The sequence below is a fragment of the Hirundo rustica genome, chromosome 1 (genome assembly GCF_015227805.2).
Source record: "Hirundo rustica isolate bHirRus1 chromosome 1, bHirRus1.pri.v3, whole genome shotgun sequence".
NCBI classification, from domain to species: Eukaryota; Metazoa; Chordata; class Aves; order Passeriformes; family Hirundinidae; genus Hirundo; species Hirundo rustica.
Window position 1 is genome coordinate 75,512,995 of NC_053450.1, and position 21,058 is coordinate 75,534,052.

At 39.9% G+C, this 21,058-nt stretch overlaps 1 protein-coding gene across 3 annotated transcripts in view; it reads left to right on the plus strand.

Moving 5' to 3' along the window:
• The window catches only part of TRIO (trio Rho guanine nucleotide exchange factor), a 243,428-nt gene that overhangs the window by 197,815 nt on the left and 24,555 nt on the right, over positions 1 to 21,058 (plus strand). For all 3 annotated transcript variants that reach the window (XM_040074368.2, XM_058422546.1, XM_058422547.1), the window contains exons 35-39: positions 10,813 to 11,105; positions 12,703 to 12,873; positions 17,787 to 17,882; positions 19,899 to 20,047; positions 20,750 to 20,816. In XM_040074368.2, coding sequence (XP_039930302.1) covers positions 10,813 to 11,105; positions 12,703 to 12,873; positions 17,787 to 17,882; positions 19,899 to 20,047; positions 20,750 to 20,816 — 776 coding nt within the window. The remainder of the gene's footprint in view (positions 1 to 10,812; positions 11,106 to 12,702; positions 12,874 to 17,786; positions 17,883 to 19,898; positions 20,048 to 20,749; positions 20,817 to 21,058) is intronic.

The following is a 21,058-nucleotide window of genomic DNA, read 5'->3' on the forward strand; positions in this document are numbered from 1 at the left end:
GTATTTGAATTGCACACTGAGATAAAATGTCACATCTTCCATTAATTTATAGTTTTAAAATACTTGTTTTAAAATACTCTATACCAAGGAGTTATCTTTCTCCTTTTAACTCAGTCTATATTCAAAATGGATGAATTTGTGGAGCAGTATCTTCCTCTTTCCTAATCCCTTAGAATACTTCATCCTGAAAAAGCATCTCTGCAGCAGATAGGCATTATGACTTTCAATAGCTCTCTGCTAGTCAGCCTTGACAGTGAGTCTGTTTGAAACAACCCTTGTGTTTCCAGTGTGACTGACATTTATTAAAATCACATGTGCTTTCATTGTATTGCTCAGGTTACATTCCCATCTGAAGACAAAAAATATAAAACCAGTTCAGTTTCTAATCACTGTCGTCTAAGTCTGCTCTTAGTAATGTAGGTATTGAGGTGAGATTTCGCTGGGAGGAAGTTGTCTGTCATCACCTACAGTCATCTCGTTACACAGTGGGGAGGCTGAAAGCAGTGGCATGGCCACGAGGGCTCCAGCACCAAAAAGGTCAACATTTTATGATGCAAAGTAATGTTTGTGCAATGAATTTCTATCACTAAGATCAATCAAATGGATAAGGAGCAAACATCATTGCATAAATGAATATCTATCACTAATATAATTAATTGGATAAAGAGGAAACACCATTTTTTATCTATAGGAATTTTAGAGGACCCATTTTTATCACTATTTTAGCCATTCCATCTTCGCTCCCAATTCCCTGAATTACTTTCTCAATGTATTTTTTGAGGGCTACAACAGTATAATATTTGGAAAGAGAAAATGACCAAAGTTACTGTAATAGCCCCAAAGCTAAACATATGAGTGTATTATTATTATTGAGCATATGGCAGAGTTCCTGACTTGAGATTGATGTGTTTGTACAGCTGTTGCTAAAGCTGTGGCTCAAACAATTGCTAGTTGTTCTAATGAGCTCTTCTGCTTTGAATCAAGAGGATGGGGGGAAAAGAAAAATACTCTTAAAATTGTTGTTGGATTATTATGTGTATTTAAGTTAATGTGTAACTGCAGTAGGTGAACAGGAAAAAGGTATTTTTTTAGTACAAGTGGTCTAATAACTTAGGGATTTAAAACAAATGAAACTAGATAAAGACGTTATTTCTTTAGGTTCATTTGGTTTTGTAACAATATAGTAACACTGTGTACAATCTCTTTATAAATTTTACTAGTGCACTTGAAGGTATGCTTAGCAATTATTAATAGTATTTACCCTTTGTGTTTTAAAGTGTTTATTGACTCATCATATATTCTGTCAGCTTTGCTAGAGAATTTTTGGAGGTTTTCTCAAGTTTTGGAATTTTTTTTAGGCATTTCAGGAGAGGATAAAATGCGTCTACTTTCATTTTCTAGAGGTCACGCATTTGTAGATACGTGGCAGAGATTACATTTGCCCCAATTTTTTTCAAACTTCTGGACAAAAGGAAAAAATATTTTTGGCTCAGCATTTATGCAGGTTTTGTGTGGAATTAGTTTTTGCCTTCATAATTGTGAGACTTGTTTATATTGATTACATAAAGTGCTGGAAGATAATTTCCTCCCTGTGTGTACATTCTCGATTTCGGAAGTACAGCAGAATTGTGTCTCGCTATTTCCTTTGGAGATCAGACTTGCTGAAACTTGCTTTTGCAATACCTTAACAGTATGCAACCTTTTACTTGGTGTATTAGGGGCTGTTTTAAAATCTGCTTAGGATAAATTCCTTCCATTGGAATGCCCTGCATTGCTGAGCTTTTGCACAGGGAAGCATGGCATGTGTTGCTTTAAATAACATCTGAGATCATCATTCTTCCTCACGCAATTTCTAGGGACTTGCTTCTCTCCCTCCTTCCTCCAGAGCTTTTTGTGATTTCAGCAGAGCCGAGGGCTTGCTGAATGCGTCCTTTTCCACCCCCTTTTGGTTGGCTCTTCTGTTACCTGTACTGATATGGACATTTTTGTTTCATGTCTGTTCATAATCTTCCTCTTCTGGACTGATGCACAAAGCATATCAGATGAGCTGCTTTGCTGCTTCAGAGCTTTATTTCTAGGACTGGAGCTTATTTTTATCCATTTCTGAGCGAAAATTTACAGCAAAAATTAGAGTAGCAGATGATAAAACCCCTACAGCTCAGTAACAGATGAGCAGAATTAATTGTGCAGTTGCCCCAATTAAAATCTGAAACTGCTCATCACGAATCTTGTCAGGAGTGGTTCCCGTTGGTAGTGTGTGACATACAGCGCTCTGCCACGAGCAGAGCTGCATCTTTGCGGCTTTGCATCTTTTGCATCCCTTAGCATGACTCTTGGGAGGTGGGCATGGCAAGTACGAGGCCAGTGCTTTGTCAGCAGTCAGCTAAACTCTGTCCAGTGTCTTAAGTGCCAGTGCTGCCTACGAGGCCCAGGCCCAAAGTTTCTGCTTTCTTCTTTTCCATTCTTTGCCTCAGATGTCATTTCTCCGCTCTGGGTGGCCTGGTTTTGCCAAAGGCAGGGAGGGCTGTGCCACGGAGCCCTTGGAAGAGCGCGAGTGCCGCCGGCTCCCACTGCTTCAGTAGCTGTCTTGTGCCCTCCACAGCTTCCTGTGCTGAGATCTTCAAGTGTCCAGCAGCAGCGGTGCTGGGGAGCAGCTGTACACAGCTCCTGGCAGCCCGGGGTGCTGAGGAGGCAGCAGCCTGGGGCCTGGAGCAGTCATTCCTGCTGCGTCCGTCCTTCTGGAGGGACGAGTGGTTGGGCCTTGCCTCCATCAGATCTTCTGCTTTGGTCGTCCTGTAGCAGTTGGATATGTACCTGACACTAGGCATCTAGCTCAAATAGCATCTACAGACGCTTTAAAACATTTGTGTCTCTGCAGTAAAGCTCAAAAATGCCTATGCTCTGAAAAGGAGAAATGTAGTAGAGTCTTCGTGAAACTTTGCTAAAGTTGGTCTTGCAAGCTACTGTATTTAAAGCGAAATAGGGAAAATAAATTGGTTCCTGCTTGCTAATATAGAAAAGCAGTATTTCTGTAATTTTCTTTCATTATTTACTCTGAAGAACTTTCTCAACTGTTTAATGGAAAGAAGGGTGTCACCTTAATTTTCTTACATTACATAGTATGTGTCTGCCCCTATAATGGAGTTGTTAGTATGTAACTTAAATTGAAAATCTTGCTTGTTGTACGTCTGCAGAGCAAATAATCTTTTGTGCTCCTTCACACTGATGTAAAATTATGTCCTATGAGGGGAGGCACAGGTGAACACGTGCAAGAGATAAGTAACTGGATGATGGCCCCAGTTGGCCTGAGGGAACTCACTGGAGGTTGTGCATGAAAAGAGGAAAACTTTGCCTGAAAATTGGAACGTTTGTGTTCATTAGCCATTACATAAAAGCATGGAAGTGCCTGTGCAGTTAGTGGTTAGGGGAAATGCACCCTCCCTTCCATTGGGAGACAATCATATTGAAATAATCAGGCTACTTGCTTTGATCTGTAAAGAGGATGGCTCAGTACACTGACATAGAGTGAGAATCTGACTGAGAAACAATGCTAAATTGCATAAATCTGTCCTTGGCATGTCCTGCCAGGCACATGGATGTAACTGACTTAAAATCTGAGCAAACAGGTGGCCAAAAGAATAGACGTGAAATCCAGACACTGCCTATTAAAATATAAGCTGCATACAGGGAAGCTGAGATGTAATCTTGTAGTTTTCACAAACTGTGAAACTAAACTTCAGCAGTCTAAGTCTTAATACATCCTGCTTGTGACACAAAATGTATTTCTCTCCAGAAACAGGAGAGAATAGCAATTTATTGCAAAGAATGTAATGCCCCACAAAGTCCACTCCCTTTCTGTAGTGCTGCCTTGTGATTCTAGCAGAATACAAGATTTAGATTTGAAGTTTTATTTCCCTGTAGTCTGAATTCCAGGGAGCACAAACAGAACTACTTTTGTTAACCTGGGAAGGTTTTTTTTCTGGCACACTGTCATGCCTTCTTCCTGCTTAAAAACCCCAGAAACCAACAACACAAGTGTGGATGCAAAGTTGTTCTAAGAGGAGGTTTTCTTCCCATCTGAATTTTGATGGTGTTTAGTTCACAGACAGCAGTTGTATTTGCAGCTCTCTCTGTGTACACTCTGTAATGCATGTGAAACTAGTTAAAAGCTTAAAAGTAAAACATCGGAAAACCTTGATTTACAAAGATTTGGTTTGAATTTTAAGGGTGGGAAGGCTAGAGGAGATATTAAGAAGAAAATAATGGTTATATAATAATAATATAAGCGTGTTAAACCTTTCAGGCTTATGCCACTAATTTTTTAATTCAAATGAACAGTGTATTCTTTTTGCTTTTACTCAGATGTTTTCTTCATTCCTTTATCTGGTGCAGTTACAAATATGTCTGTTGAATGACTTTTCTCAATATTAGAAAGACCTTTGGAAGTCATTAAGATGACAGTCTTAGGGGCAGGGTTGGGGGTTTTTTTAATTGCTTGTTGGGCAGTCTAGTATCTCATTAAGAAAAGCTGAAGACTATCTAGCCTCAAGCTTAGAATTCCAGTCTATCTGATGTTAAGATAATCAGCTTTTGATGATGTGGAAGACTTAATTATTGCATACATGTAAATCTAAATGCTCTGCACTAGTGCCTGTATCAGTCAAAATTAATACAGATAATTTATTAATCAGGGAAGATGTGCTAAGGAGTTGAGCTCCTTATCTATTCACATACTAAAAAGATTACTAGCTGGTATTTCAGCATCGTGCATAACTTGAAATAAATTACAAGAAAGGTTTGTTGACCAGAGATGAAGGCACTGTTTGTTCCAACACAAATATGATTGAGGGATTTTCTTCTATGTATTGAGTACTAGGTTTTGCATTTTGTGATTTTTAAAGTTTTTTTTCAAGAAACTAGTTTTCTGCAAGTTATATTGTTTTACCTCACAAGTGAAATTCATGCTTCCCAAAAGACATGGTGGAAGTGCCCCATTTGCAAGCCTGATAATGCTTAAGCTGCATTGTCTTTAAATGGTAACTGCTGTTATGATGGCTTTTTAAAAGTTGAAACACATCTAATGCCTTTTGATGTACATTCCAGTACTGGTTTGCAAAAAATAGGCAGCAAAGATATTTTTAAGAGGATACCCAGCAGGAGAGAAATAAACTTCCTGACAGATACAAAATTATCTGGATGGTCTTGTACAAGGCAGATTGGTAACCTCTTACCTCAGAAACAGTTCCCAGGCAGAAACTGCACATATGTCCATGACTAAAATAATCTTTGCACTCTTTTTTTCATGCCTTCCTCATCTCATCTCATCTAATAACAAGTGATCACCGTGTATGCAGGCAGGCTTTCATGAACTTTTGTCATTAGATGCTTGTCAACTCCATCTTGCATATTAAACCTTAAAGTGCATCACTGTAGATTTGTGCTCTCTGTGTTTTGTACCAACAAACAGCCCTTTTCCCCAAATGCTCATAATGTACCTGCAGCAGATCTTATTGATCAGTTGGTTGATCCCTCCTGATGAGATTTCTCAGCTTTTTTTTTTGATTGGTTGGTTGGTTGAGTTTTTGTTCCCTAGAGTCCATGGTGGATGGCAGATCTGCAGTGGGAGAATGACAGGCCAGTCAGGGTTCCTAAGTTTGCTTTGCTCCATTTTTCAGTCTTTGCCCCATCGCTGTTTCACAGTCCAGAGACTGTGAAATGTTCTTATTTTTGCTTTTGAAGCATTTTGTGTTTAGAAGTGCAGAGCATCAAGCAGATTTAGTTTGGTTCCCTAGGTAATGGAGTCAGGGGTTCTGTAGCCCCTTGCAGTAAAACTCAAAAAGCAGCAATATGGAAATAGTTAATATGAAGCAGAGTCTTTCAAGTCACCAACTAGCTTAACATGGCTGATTTATTTTTTAGGGAAAAAAGCAGTTTATTAACCACAGATGTGCATGTTTCTAGTGTTGAGAAAGCTGGGACTAGAATGAGAATTCCCATTTCCCTTCCCGTTTCAAAAATTTGCCTGTTTGCTGGAGGTAACTTTATCTTCTAGTTTGAGGGGGTCAGAACCCATGCTGCCTGCCCTTTAGCTTCAAAAATATATTTATGGACTCTGAGTGAACCCTCTGACCTCACTACCAGAGCAACATATGTGGTTTTTACTTTCAGGGAAATGGCACTTAAATGACTTATTTTCTTATTGTGGCTATGAATTATAAAACAAAGCCCATCCGTTAGTTTTTTTTAAAGTACTTTACTGAATTGCGAAACTTTCTATACTTGAACAAGTAGTGGTTTTATTAAATTCAATCGTTTCTTGTTGGATTGGTGTTGCTGTGTGTGACTGCTATATGGGTGTTGGGTTTTTCTTCTCTCCAAGATGTCCATCTGTTTCATTTATCTTTTTCTAAAAGGGAGTCTGATTCTCACTAGAAAGTTTACTGTACTTGAAACACATTTGGGGTTAGCATACCCCAAATTTATTCCATCTGTTTTGGTTTTAAAATTCCATGTTGTTCTCAGTTCAGTTTTTAATACTCCTTTTTTCCTCTTAGTGTGTCTTAGTGGTAAAATATTCTTGAGCAACACTAGAAAAACAATTTTCTATGTAGTCATAAAGGAAACAAAGCCGATTTAGTGTAAACAATCCCAAGCATGGTAATCAATCAAACCAAGTCTGTATCCTTAATTGTATAGAGAAAAGCCGTATATAATGATGGTACGGGGACAAATGAGACACACCCGTGGGGCTCTTCTCACAGTGAAGGTGAAAGGTCTTTTTGTGCTCTTGAAAATGCTTGTATTGGATACTGGTATTCCCGAATGCTTCGATCTGGCAATGCCTCTGCATTAAGACATGAACACAGGCACCCAGGTTTTGTACATGACTATGCTTTAGCATTTTTACTGGGGTCCTGAGGAAACAGATGGGTGTAAGAAAGAGGAAAATCTGGATGCCTGTTGGCTGGGGTGGGATGGGAAAATAGATGATGAAGGGTCTCACTGGGAAAACACGGACATGGAATATTTCTAGTGAGTGGTAACTCAGCTGTGAGGCTTTAGAGATGTTATCTGCAAATTTAAGGAAGGACAAACAGATCTGATCTCTGAAGAGGCCTAGTGGGATGGTATTCTTTTCAGGTTAACACTGATGATTTTAAATCTCTATTTTTTAATGGCTATTTTAATAAAATTTTATCTTTGGGCTAATGCTTTTATAGCAATTAAGTATTTTTATTTATTTTTAAAAGAGGCGTTATCAATGCATACAAGTATCTTGAGGTGGGTTTCAGGAAGATGGGGCCAGGCTCTTTTCAGTGTCCAGTGACAGGACAATGGGCAACAGGCATAAACTGAAACATAGAAAGGTCCATCTGAATATGAAGAAGAGCTGCTTTACTGTGAGGCTGGCAAAGCAGTGAAACAGTCTGCCCTGAAAGGTTGTGGAGTCTCCTTCTCAGGAGATACTTAAAACCTACCTGGATGCAACCCTGTACACCCTGCAGCGGGCATGATCTCCAGAGGTCCCCAGCCTTTGTGATTTTCCTTCTGAGTGATTTCAAGCTTTAAAGAGCAAAATAGAGTATGCTGTCATACTTAGATGATGTCCACTTTTGTGATTCCCTGAGGCCCTAATAATACTTCAGTGAGGATTTCATATTAAGTCATGCAGAAGGGAAGATAAGAAGCAGTTACATGCCGCACGCCAAATGAAAACTAATGTTGTGTGGGAGGATACAGCTGAAGTATGTGCTGTGGAACATGTCTGGCTTACATTGTTTTGTCTCTTAGATCCTCTCTGCTTGAGCAGAGTGTATGTATTTCTCCATGCTCTTTTCCCTCCTCCTGCCTACAAACTCTTGGCTGACTTGGGTTGAGAGTTAGGAGTGGTACAATAGAAGTACAGTCATACAAAAATACTGGCCTTCCAGAAGTTCAGGGCTTCTGTCCTGTACTGCTTGATTTTACAAGAAATTCGGTAGTTGTTAAGTTTAGCTTGTCAAAAGGATGTGTGAAAATCTGAGGAGGTGGAACACACTTTATAAAAAGAAGGGGTTTATTAACTGGAGGCATGTTACATGCTTAGGAATAGGCATCTTTATGTAAAAGTCAATCGTATGCAATCAGTTACTGCACCACCATGCTGCCTTTTTGTTAGGAAGGAGTAATTGCAAAGGAAAGAAATGCAGCAGATAGAAAAATACAGAACAGTACATGGAGAACTTCTATAAAGGATTAATTCTTCTTATGTAAACGAGTGAATGTTCTCTATTTTATTTGCGTGGAAGGAACCTTGTATGAGCTGTTAATGAGAACGATATACAAATGAAAGAAAAAATTGGCTGAGTAGTTATAACATTTCCAAGCTTGGGAGTTTTGGAAATGAGGCATTTAGTTTGTGCTTTAAGAAACTTACAAGAACACCAGCACTGTTTTCCCATCTTCTGTAGTCTGCTAGCAGAGTAGCAGAAGGTTGTTTAATGAAATACCATCAGCTGATATTTGCTGTGATTTCTGAAACCAGACATCTGATAATAATTAAAATGCATGATACAGTAAAGGCAAAGATAAGTTTAGTGAAAGACCAGTCAAACTAAATTCTTACAGAGGTTTAACAGGAGATTGTTTGGATTCCTGTGGAGAGCTTGCAGATGGTTGCAAGTTTTGTTTGGAATTTTTTTAATAAGCAGATCTGGGTTTTTTTAATAGAGTCAAAAATCTATCATGACGTGGATGCTGATGGCTAGTGGGCTTGCTTTTCTTACGTATGTGCTGAGAGCCCTCAAGCCGTAATCCCAGTGCCTTGAGGGATACTCAGATTGCAAGCTGAAAACCATTGTTATAGTTAATTAATTTCTTCCTTATGCTTTCCACTTCATCAAGAACATAATGTAGCAGTTCTTAGCACTGCTCTCCCAAGATTTAGAGACAAAGACAACTAGTGTTGCTCTGCATCTGCTTTTTTGCTAATACCCATTACTTAAAGCCTTGAAGCCAAGTTAGTGGCACCATGTGTACCCTCCTTACCTATGCACACTACAGCTTTTGCTGGAAGATAATTCTGCAGATGTGACTTGGTTTAAAGAGTTAGCAGCTAGCTTGTTAGACTGAAAGTATGCTTCATAAAGTTTATCTTCTGCTCTGTGGAAACATGATGAAAGTGGTGGTTAAGAGCAATTGTTATGTATGTGTTTATATGGTATAAGCTACAAATGTTCTTGGCATCAGAGCTGATGTGTCTTAATGGTGACATGCCACAGGTTTTAATGGAACAGGGAATCATTTTCATGAACAGCATGATAGATCACATTTTGGATTCCAACAGAAGTGTGCCCTTTGTGAAACAGCTTGAACATGAAGGAAAAATAAAAAGTCCTAACTTTTTATATGCACATTTTATGTCTCTTTCCCCATCTCCACTCAGAATCATCATTTACGCTTAGTCCTCTGTGGAAATGGAACAGCCTCACATATTTGTGTGTGGATCCAAGAATTTGAATGTTTATGATTAAGTGTATTGCTACATCAATGTGACCATATTATTCTGCAAAATTCAGACTCTCTCTGGTCAGACTGGCAATACACCTCTTAGCAAAAAGCGGCCAGAAAAGGTGACCTGAACATCTGTGTCAAGCTTCAAGAAGGAGCACAAGCCCTGCATTTAACTCGCAGCAGTAGAAACAGTCAACAAAACATTATTTATGTCATCATTATGTAAACTATCTGTCTGCAAAAGTGCATACATGGGAGGGGAGGAAAAAACCCCATATTTAACAACCTAGGATAGTCTTGCTAATACACTAGTGGTAGACAATATTTATACGAGTGGTGTTACAAGAATTTTTCCAGGCCCCCACTTCACCCCTACTCTTACCCTCCCTCTGCCCTGCCCTGCCCTGCCCTTCCCCCCCAACCCCCCCCCCCCCCCAAAAAAAAAAAGTGTATTTTTAGGAAAAGAGAACTGCTGGGGGAAGCAGCACTGTGCTGCATGGGGAAAAAAAGAAATCTAGTCTCACAATAGCTAACCAGTGGGTGTTCATCATAAGCATGCAGCCCTGGTCAAGTGACAGGAACCTTGGTGGGAAAGTGTTCTTGGCCTCATGCACATTTAACTATGGCTTGAAAAAAGTGTATCCTTTGTTTCATTACAGAACTTCAAGCGTGTCATGCTGAGAACTACTGCTGATCCTGAGATTTCAGCAAGTGGGGCTTTTAAACATTGCTTTGTGCCTTTTTAAGAAACAAACAAAACAAAGCCAAAACTCAGAGAAAATTTAAGCAAAAGACAGACATTTAACTGTCTTCTGGTTTCTTCTTCCCTCTACCCCAGGGGTAGGGGAAATATATAAATAACAAAAGTAATTGGAGCATTTGTAATTAAATTTGGTGTTTGAAAAATTATTTGCTTATCTCATTGAGGCAGTTATTGTTACCCTTCATGTCTTTGCTCAAAGCAGTAAACATTAAAAGATAAAACAAGCATATCCTTCCATAAAATTACATGACATAAGGAAAGTATAATCCACTATCAAATAAGCATCAGCAGTGGGAAGTAGGAATTATAGTTGAGGCAGGAACAACTTAATGGAGCTTGACTGTTCTAAACACATCAACGGTGCTTATGCGTGGACGGCCACGTGCAGCATGACCACTGATAGTTGCGGTGTCATTAAAGGCCAGGTTACCTCAAAAAAATCTCATTGATTTGTCCATAAATTCAATTCCATATCCATTATTACATAGGTCCATTTGCCTTGTTTCTCACTTGCCAGCGCTTCAGCTTTAAAGTGCTCCCCTTTTTCTTTTTTCCAGACTCCCTTTCTGTCTCCAGCAATGACGCCAGTCCTCCCGCTTCCGTAACGTCGCTTCAGCCCCACATGATCGGTGCTCAAAGCTCCCCAGGCCCCAAGCGCCCTGGCAACACCTTGAGGAAATGGCTCACCAGTCCTGTGAGGCGCCTTAGCAGTGGGAAAGCAGATGGGCACGTCAAAAAACTGGCCCACAAGCACAAGAAGAGCAGAGAGGTCCGTAAAAGTGCCGATGCAGGCTCTCAGAAGGACTCCGACGACAGTGCAGCGACCCCACAAGATGAAACTGTTGAAGAGGTGAGTGCTCAAGGCAGCTTCCCGAGGCTTGTGGGTATGTTTTTCAAGGAACTAAATGTTGTCAGGTGAAGGTTGTCTCCTCAGCTGACTGTTGAGCAGTGGAACAAAGTGTTACGTGCCCTGTGCTCATCCTTCACTGCTCTACTTTGCATGAGTCCCACGCCAGGGACAGTTTGTGCCCTCTGAATGTTAGTGAAGCTCCATGAAGCGCCTACAATATAAAAAGAGAAACAGGAGAATAAAAGGTAGTCCTTTGGCTTTACTCTCTTATGCTAATTAGGAAAGTGGCTTTTTGAGTAAAGGTGCTTCAAGGTCTGGGAATAATCAGATCGTTTTGTATTTCCTTTGCTTTTCTTGTGGGTGGATTGGAGAAAGTGTAGGCAGAGCTGCTTAACTGCTTAAAGCTCTAATTGCACCTTGCATAAGATTCAGAGCACAGAAGAATTATTGGCTCTTCAATGCAGGCCAGTTACCACTAGTCAAATAATATGCATGGCAATTTTCATTGGAGAGAAGGAAATTGTGAACTGTTCCAGATTTAACACCAAGGACATCTACTAAGGGATTCCCTTCTTCCCACAAACATGTGCTTCTCCTTCAAAGTCTGGACTCATGTATGAACAAAGCTGGCCTCCAGTTAGGTGCAGACAAGAGCTAAATTCTGAACCTATGGTTCAGGCTGAAATGAATATCATGTTACTGCTTCCAAGGGCACAGCTGGGTGCATGTTATTCCTTTTTATTAGATTGACTCTGTCTGTTGGTTTTGGTACTTACCATACAGAAAAGTGGTCTCAGTTGCCCAATATTTTCTTTATTGCAGCTTTTGTTTTTTCCTTCCTCCCAACATATTTTTCTACACACTTGGAGCACCAGTGAAGTTGCACAGTTAGTGCAGGGAAAGGAAAGACTGAAGACTTGGCAGCATGATGAATTGAGAGATCTTGGTTAGGAATGAATATTGGCCTCTGACCTTGAATGTCAGGCTGTAGAAAGAGACCCTCTGTGCTGCAGTTGTAATTGTTTTGGCAGTATCTGTTATTCTGCAGTTCTCTGAGTGAAGGGAAGAATTCAAGGCCATGCCTTAAAGTTAGGAAAAAACAATAACCATCTATGCTGTCTTCCTGTAAAGGTAGATAAATTATCCTGTGAGATCAGTACATTAATCTTTGAGTACTCAAAATCAGAGTTCCTTGTGGAGGACTGAAAGGATAATTGACGAAATACTGCATGTTGTAATAGGGCTTTTTTATATCCTCTAGAAGTCTTGCTGTGATACAGAGCAAAATAAATATTTCAGAGAGATACAGATTTCTCTTTACAGAAATGAACTTGGAAGGCAAGCATGGCTTGGATAAGCCTGTAGTAAATTTCAGCTGAATGTGTTTTTCTTAGTATTTGAATTCTTTTGCTTTTACCAGACATTGAAAACTGTCTTTGGCATCTGCATTTTCCCCCTCTGTTAAGGAGTGTTTGTAGGAGCATCCTGACTTGTTGGGAGAGGGCTTGAACTACAGAATAGCCTTAAAACGAGCATGTGATAACAAGCTTCATGCTGTTGAGATAACAGAGCTTGGACATCTTGTTGTTATTTACAGAGAGGTCGGAACGAGGGGCTGAGCAGTGGCACTCTCTCCAAGTCATCCTCGTCAGGCATGCAGAGCTGCGGAGAGGAGGAAGGCGAAGAGGGGGCGGATGCTGTGCCGCTTCCTCCTCCCATGGCAATTCAGCAACACAGTCTTCTCCAGCCCGACTCCCAGGATGACAAGGTAGGAGCAGCACGTGGGGGAGGCTTCAAAGGATGAGATAACCTCTCTTTGAGCAAGGTTTTCTTCTGCTTCCAAAGGTCTCAAAAATGTGCATAGCACAGCTTCATGGTAGATAGAAGTAATCGCTTTTGCCCTCTAGACAACACTAAAAGTGTGTTCTGTGAAAAGAGTGTGAATTAAATCCTTCTCTATTTTAAAAGCACAAGTGTAGAAATTTTTCTGCTAGCACTTTAAATGTGGAAATGGGCTGCTTTATGTGCTCACAGGATGATTTGCATCACTTTGGCTGGTGCCATATTTAGTGATTAGAGTCTAATTGTTTCATAATCATACTTTTTGTTATTCTTGGGGTTTTTTGGGTTTTTGGGGGGGAAAGGGAGGGATGCCTAAGAGAAAGGAATTACCAAATAAAGATAATAATTGTCATGGTTTAACCCCAGCCAGCGGCTAAGCCCAACACACTCACTCTTCCACTGTCCCTGTGAGAATCAGAAGGGAAAAAGAAAAAACTCTTGGGTTGAAATAAAGACAGTTTAATAGGTAAAGCAAAAGCCATGCACACAAGCAAGGGAAAACAAGGAGCTCATTCACCGCTTCCCATAGACAGGCAGGTGTTCAGCCATGCCCAGGAGAGCAGGACTCCATCATGTGTAGCGGTGACTTGGGAAGACAAACACCATTGTTCCAAACGTCTCCCTTCCTTTTTCTTCCTTCAGCTTTATATGCTGAGGAAGATGCCATATGGTTTGGAATATCCCTGTGGTCAGTCGGGGTCAGCTGTCCTGACTGTGTCCCCTCCCAGTTCTTTGTGCCCCCCCGTTCTGGTCACTGATGGGGTGGGCTGAGAAACAGGAAAGGACTTGGTGCTGTGTGAGCTCTGTTTGGCAGTATCTAAAGGACCCCTGAGTTATCAATACTGCTTCCAGCACAAATCCAAAACAAGAAATTTAACTCTGTCCATGCCAAAACCAGCACATAATCCATTTGTTTTTCACAAACAAAGGCACATTAAAATTGAAGGTAAAAATTTTGCACCAGTAATAAAACTTGGGATGTAGGTTGTAACTGCATGAAGAAAATATTGCTTGAGTATGATCTGTTTTTCTTTAATGTTATGATGTTCATGTATTGAGAGAGTTTATTTCAAGTTTGAACATGGATCAGACATTTAAGGGATAAGTATCAGGTCTGGAAATAGAGGGGCTTAAAATGGAAATAATCTGGACTTTTGCAGCAAATAGGTGCATTATTGTTTTCTTACCTTTTGCTCCTTAAAATTTTTAACCTTTGTAATCTATAGCACTGAATATTGTTAGTGAATTTTGTGATTGCTTGCTCTCTGTGGTGCAGATGTTATTCATAACTTCAGTGGATCTTATTTTCTTTTTTTTCCTCCTTTTTTTTTTTCCTTCTTTTAAAAACACTGCCTTTTAGTGGGAATCTACTCATCCCTAAAGCTGTTGTTTGTAGGATCAAAAGGGCTGATTCTTATACTCTGTGTGTTCAATTCCTACATCTTTCCTAAGCTGACAGAGTGTAACATACGAGTTGAGCAATTAATATATTGGGAAATATTCCTGAAACAAAACAAGCAAAAATAGGCCAGCCTTCAGAGCTGAGAGAATGTTTTCTTGCTAGAATCATCTCAGATTTGGATTTAGAAATAAGATGAAAATAATATTGGTGAAAATATGTTTAAACTCTTGCTGATGAGCTACCTTATTTGCATGTTCCTTCAGTGATAGAAAACAATTGATAGGCAAATATTATAAAATGTTCCCCACAGAAAAATTAATTTCATTATAGACTTCTTTAAATAGGAAGAACACTTACGTGAAGGGATACGTTTGTAAGCTAGTGTCTGCTTACTTGTGTATTTCTGGTAAATACAAAGTCAGACACATACCATAGTAGAGAAAGACTCTTTAAGTAGCTTTCCATCTCCTGGAAACTTTATTTTCACTGCTGTTATGGTTTAAACACAGACAGCCACCAAGTACCACCCAGCTGCTTGCTTACTCCCCAGCAGTGGGATCAGGGAGAGAATGGGTTGAGCTAAAGATAGAAAACATGTGGATTGAGATTAAGCAAAAACCATGCGCACAAGCAAAGCAAACCAAGTAATTAATTCACTGCTTCTAATGGGTGGACAGGTGTTCAGCTATCTCCAGGACAGCAGAACCCCATCAGGTGTAATGGTGACTTGGGAAGAAAAATGCCATCACTCCAAATGTGCCCCCCTTCCTCCTCTTTCTCTCCAGTTTATGCATTGAGAATGATGTCACAATATCCCTTTGGTCAGTTTGGGTCACCTGTCCTGGCTGTATCTCCTCTTTACCTCCCAAGCACCCCCAACTTCCTCACCAGGAAGGAGAACAAAAAAGCAGAAAAGGCCTTGGCTCTGTGTAAGGCCTGCTCAAAAATACCTTTACATTATCAACACTTTTTTTTAGCACAAAATGCTGCCCCACACCAGCCCCTGTGAGGAAAATTAACTCTACCCCAGCCAAAACCAGCGCAACTTCTTAAAAGGTTGACATACACCCCCTTCAGTAAAAACACGTTGGGACAGTTTTTAAACCGTAGCTAAAACTACATTCAGAGAAGACTTCAGAGATGTTAAGACTTGGTAAAGTAAATATTATACCATAATTTTTCAAAGCACGTAAATAGGGATTCTTCTGCAACGTGTTGTAATTATGCAATATTTGTCCTTCGTGGTGGGAGGCAAAAGGTCCCCTAATGGGGCATCCTGGGAGGTTGTTTGTGCCTCATGGAAGTCCATGCGCCACCAACTTCTAGCACCTAAAGTAAATGCTTTATTGGAACATAGAAGCGAGAAGCCAGAGCAGAGTTTTACCCAGGAGAAGGTAGCTGGCTCTATTGATAGAGTTACTGATTTATAAAAGGCTTGCAAACAAGTTCCCAGTTGTCTGTATTCTGGGTGGAGTGCTTCACATTCCTGCCATGCTGGGTGGTTTCTTGGATTGCACAGCTACTCCGGATCCAAAGGAATGTCTCCTCCTTTCTGTGACCTCAGAGACTTGGCGTTCGTCTCTGCCTCCCTGCAAGCATTTCTTCTTCTCCAGGGCTCCTGCTCAGTGCTGGAATCTCCCTGTGTGCTGGGTTTCTCCTTCCCTTCCCAGCCTGCTGTGGGCCCCCAGCAGCATCTCATACCTGTGTGAGCTCAGTTGCTCCCTCCAGCTTTCCCTTCTTTTCTGGGCAAGGGATGTATTGTGCTCCCAGAGTACATCGTCAGGAGAGTCAGCAAGGAGTTTTATCTGTGCAGCTCCTTCTTTTTCAGATAGTATGTGATATAACCACAGGCACTAGAAATCACAGTTCTGAAGTTTTACCTCCCATCCCACATACCCCAACAGAGCAATAAAAGAGGCCAGAACCAGAACCTGATTTCAACACTGACAGTGTTTTTTAAAGACTTAAGCTGAGCTCTGCACCCAAAGTGAAACCCCAAATGTGGGCACAGCTGTGGATAATGTGGTCAACAGTCAGATGTCAGGAGCATGTAAATTGCCTAAAAGACAGGTCAGCTTGTGGGATTGCTCAGTTTTTGGTGTGCATGCAAACATCACGTGCTAGGCCATGCTGATTTGTCTAATAGCACTAAATAACACAACCATTTGCTCCCTTAGTAGCTCATCTGCACACTATATGCATTCTTTCATTCAGCAGAATCATTGCATACGTCATGGATTTGATTTGGTGGCAGTTTACAAGCTGTTTGCATTTAATTTTTGGATAAGCAGTGTTAAAAGTTTCAAGATCAGTTGTGTTAATATGAAACTAATTATTTTCGCTTTTTGTTTTCTCTTTTTGTAAACTCTGGTGCAGCATTATGTTGACTTGTGTTCTGTCTCTGCTTTGGCTCAGTTCCCGTATCTTTCCGTTTAAAGTTTTCTGTATTTCCTTTGCTTACCCAGCCCCTGTTTTCCTTTCCAAATAAGGCAAATACAAGGCAAACTACCTAAAATCTGTATAGTCTTTTTTTTTTCCTTTGTGTTTACTTATGGGGAGTCTTGTTGCACCCATGCTTGATTTGAGCAGAACCTCTTGTGTGGAGTCATTTTTCGTGCCGTTCCTTTGCCCGATTTCTTGGAAACATTGCAGGACAGCTTGCCCTGTGCTGCACGATGTTCACTGTGCTGTTTGTAATATGAAATACAGTTCATATTACACCCTGTTTCCACTTTCCAGTTACTAAATGATAAATGTAATATGCAAACAACTCTGTTTGCAAATTACTGAGGCTGAATTGAATGGCCTTCTCCTGGAGTCCTTTACTGTGAACACCTTTTACCTTCAGTTGTATCTATAAACTGGCATTTTATAGCTTATGAGGCCAGAGATCTTCTGTGCTCTACACTTACCATTGGGAAAAATGGATGGCACAAGGAATGGTGAGCTCAATTTCCCATCTGAATCTGGGCAATATACTCCACCTCTTTTAGAAAAGTAAATGCCCCTGAGTTACTGGTATATTTTTTCTTAACATAATAATGCTTCCTCCTTTATTTCAAGTCTTCTTGATTTCTCTTAGTGTTCTGCAGTTGTTGCTTTGTTTAAGCAGCAATAAAATAGGTTAACAAACTGCTGTCCGTTGGGTCAGCTCAGGCAAGTTTCATAGCTGTTTGCCAGGAATTATCAGCAATTGTATTTCCTCAATTTCTATTGCATGTAGGAACAGGATTTTTTTTTATCCCAGCATTTAACTTCTATGGGGTTTACCTGAAACTTCCAACTCCAGCTGCCCAAGTTGGAAGGATGATCATGGTGTCATAGGACACTGACAGTACCTGTCAGGTACCTTTGTCTGACAGAGAAGTGAAGGAAGTCTCTTGATCCTTGATCCCAGGCTAACTCTGGGATTCTCCTCCCTTTGTGTCATTGCACAGACATCTTCTCGATTGTTGGTGCGGCCGACAAGCTCTGAGACCCCCAGTGCTGCAGAACTCGTCAGTGCAATTGAAGAGCTCGTCAAAAGTAAAATGGTGAGACTGACCAGCAGGTGCATGTATCTAAAGAAGTCGTGTCTTCAAGTCCCAGCTTGCTATTCGAAGAAAACCTGCATGTTTTATACTGACTTAGAAAATGTGCTGTCTGTTTCAAAAGTCACTTTCTGGGTTGATGATGGGGTCATTTTATACACGCTCTTTTGTAAAAGCATAAATGGCAATGTAGAGAAGCAAAAAGCAATAAATAAGAAGGAGAGAGGAGATGGTAGAAAATTTACAAAGTATGTCCTGTTAGTCAAAAGAAAATGTCCTATTAGAATGAATGCAAAGACCCGGGGTCTTAGACCAATAGACTTGGATGAGAAGAATCCCTAAATTTATTGCAAATCTTATGAGGTTAGCAGTAAAGCAGGTAACCCTAATAACACAAATATTTATGTCATCTAGTTGCTCTGTAGGCAACATGATAATGAAGAAATATGTAAAAGAGTAAAGGGATCATTTTGCATGTTAGTGCCTCCATCCTTGCTACAAATTAGGTAGGAGGAATTTGTATCAGCTTTTTTAAGTTTCTATGTTTTAAATTTTCCATGTTTCTGAAGATTCTCATTATATGCATCATTCCAGGAAGGGCCCTTTGTAATCAAAATCCAGCTTGGCCCAGTCTGGGAAAAACTTCTCTGGCTGAACCTGTTTGAGATTGGACTATATGATCTCAAGAGGTCCCTCAGCAATTCTGGATTTCCTCAAAACCTTTAAATACAGCTTTTGCAGCATAGCCCCTCTTGGCCTCAATAGGAAGTGCCTTTGTGAAAACAGCAAAGAACTGCAGCATGTTATCAGAAGTTGATATTTTCCAGGTTCATTTTAAATTGAAACAGCTTTGACTTTCAGAGCTAGAAATTTTATTTTCTGTTCTCTCATTCAGAGAAAATTACATTATTGCATAAAATAATTACTGTGCTTTCTTGGGTATTAACTTTGCTTTTTACTTCTCTTACACTGGAAGGGTGAATACAAAGTAATCTATGGGAAAATTCAACAGTCTTTGGTAAATGGAAAGTTTGATAGTCCAAGTGTCTTTCAGGCTGCCTAGCAGTGGATATAACTTAATGATCCATGCATATAGCCAGTGGGGGAGATGTTCTCATTTCACAGTTTTAGCCAAGGCTCAGCTTCCCCTGGGTTTTGGGCAAGTCATATCATTATTGGCTTTTTACTTTTTGTGGGGAAAGAAAAAAGATTATAGCTGTACCCCACCCCGATGAAGTAAATGTGTCTTGTAATAAGGCTATATCACATGCAAGGAAAATGTGATACATAACTGTAGCTTGATCCAAAATTATGGGCTCGAATTAAGGAAATTCAATGAATACTTCATAGAAGATGTTCGTATTATTTCCTCCTATTGCTTCTTCATCTTATATACAAACAGGAGCCAGTGGGAGTCCATGTAAGGGAGATACAGTGTTTTCTGGAAGAGGATACAGGGATTCCTCTAGGATCTGAACAAGCTCAAAAACAACATTGGCAGTGTAGAAGCAATTTTTTTCTTCACTGAGGTGTTATTTTGGCTAGTTACTAAGATAACCAAAGCATCCGAGAGAGAACACCTTCTCTTGAGTTAAAAATCTCCTTTAAAGATGTCCTATTTATTGTTGAAAGTAACTTGTGTTTGCCAGAAGTCAAATCTGACAGATCTAATTTAATCCCTGGCCATGAGGACACATTTGTGTTGCTCCCGCCATACTTGCATCCTGAGCAGGAGAGTCCGACCCTTAGCCACTGCTGCTCAAAACAGTTCAGCACCTTTATTTTCCTGTGAAGGGAAGACTGTCATCTCAAAGGAGCCTCTCAAATGTGCTTCAAAGGCTCAGTTAACTTGGAAAGCCATGTTGCTGCCTAGTTTCCTGGAGCCTTGTGACTCGCTTTGCCAAGATACATGAAAGTAATTGATCTCTCATAGATTGCTATATACAGCACCTTGTAATGTGTCATGTGAATAAAGGAGAAATAATTCATTGTTTCTGACTTTCTTGAATACCTCCTCAGGCTCTGGAGGACCGTCCAAGTTCCTTGTTGGTAGATCAAGGTGACAGCAGCAGTCCATCCTTCAACCCTTCAGATAACTCTCTTCTGTCCTCCTCGTCACCCATAGATGAGATGGAGGAAAGGAAATCCAGCTCCTTAAAAAGACGACAGTAAGACCAATTTTGTACAATTTTTCTTTTTTTTTTTTTTTTTTTTTTTTTTTTTCCAGTGCTTGTTTTGAACAGGCAGCAGAAGCTGTTACTCTGAAAGTGGGAGGACTTGTATTAGATGTCAAGCATGTGGTCACATTTCTCTGTGACATTCAATCTGTGATTTTTAATTATAGTCATACCTATGTTTGAATTCTGCTGCATGTCACTATCATTTATTTGGGAATATGTTGATCTTTAAATGTTCAAAGGTCTTTTAGGCTGGGAAAAAATGGTCATTCCCCTCATTGTATTCCAAACCATGCTTAATTTCTCTACGTAGTAGTAAACTGTTACCATGGTAGAATAAAAACATGCCTGGTTTCAAATTTTTTAAACTTGTGTCTAGAAATAGCCATCCGTATAGCTAAGAGTCTCCAGACCAGAGACATAATAGCATTTTGTTTTAAACAATAGTTAAATGTTTAATTTTTATGTCATGTTTAAGGAAACATCTGACTTTAGATAAACAGCAGCAAGACTTGTCCAGTTTCAAAGTTGAAAGCAGTATCTTGCTGAGAACCAATGTACATTAATTCTTCCATTTCAGTTCTGTCAATCAAACCTGTGACTGCAAATGTCAAAAAACTTGTATGTCATTAATTCTCTGGAAAAATCTGTTTAATTTTTTAATATTTGTTCACTTTTTTCCTTCCACTGTAGCTATGTCTTACAGGAATTAGTGGAGACAGAGCGAGATTATGTGCGAGATCTGGGCTATGTAGTTGAGGTATGATGTCTTTAATTCTCTCGATTTCTTCTTTTTTGTTAACGTATTGCTAACCAGCTCTGCAGCTTGAACCTCACTGTTGTTTTTCAAAACGAAACACAGGAAGAGACTAAAAATGTGAAAGTTTACATTCTGAGTTTTCCCTCCTGTAAGCTTTTAATGTATTAAAACACTACATCAGATTTTATTCCTTTTTTACTGTGTTCACCTTGTTCTTTTGAGGAGTGTAGTTCTTTGCCTTT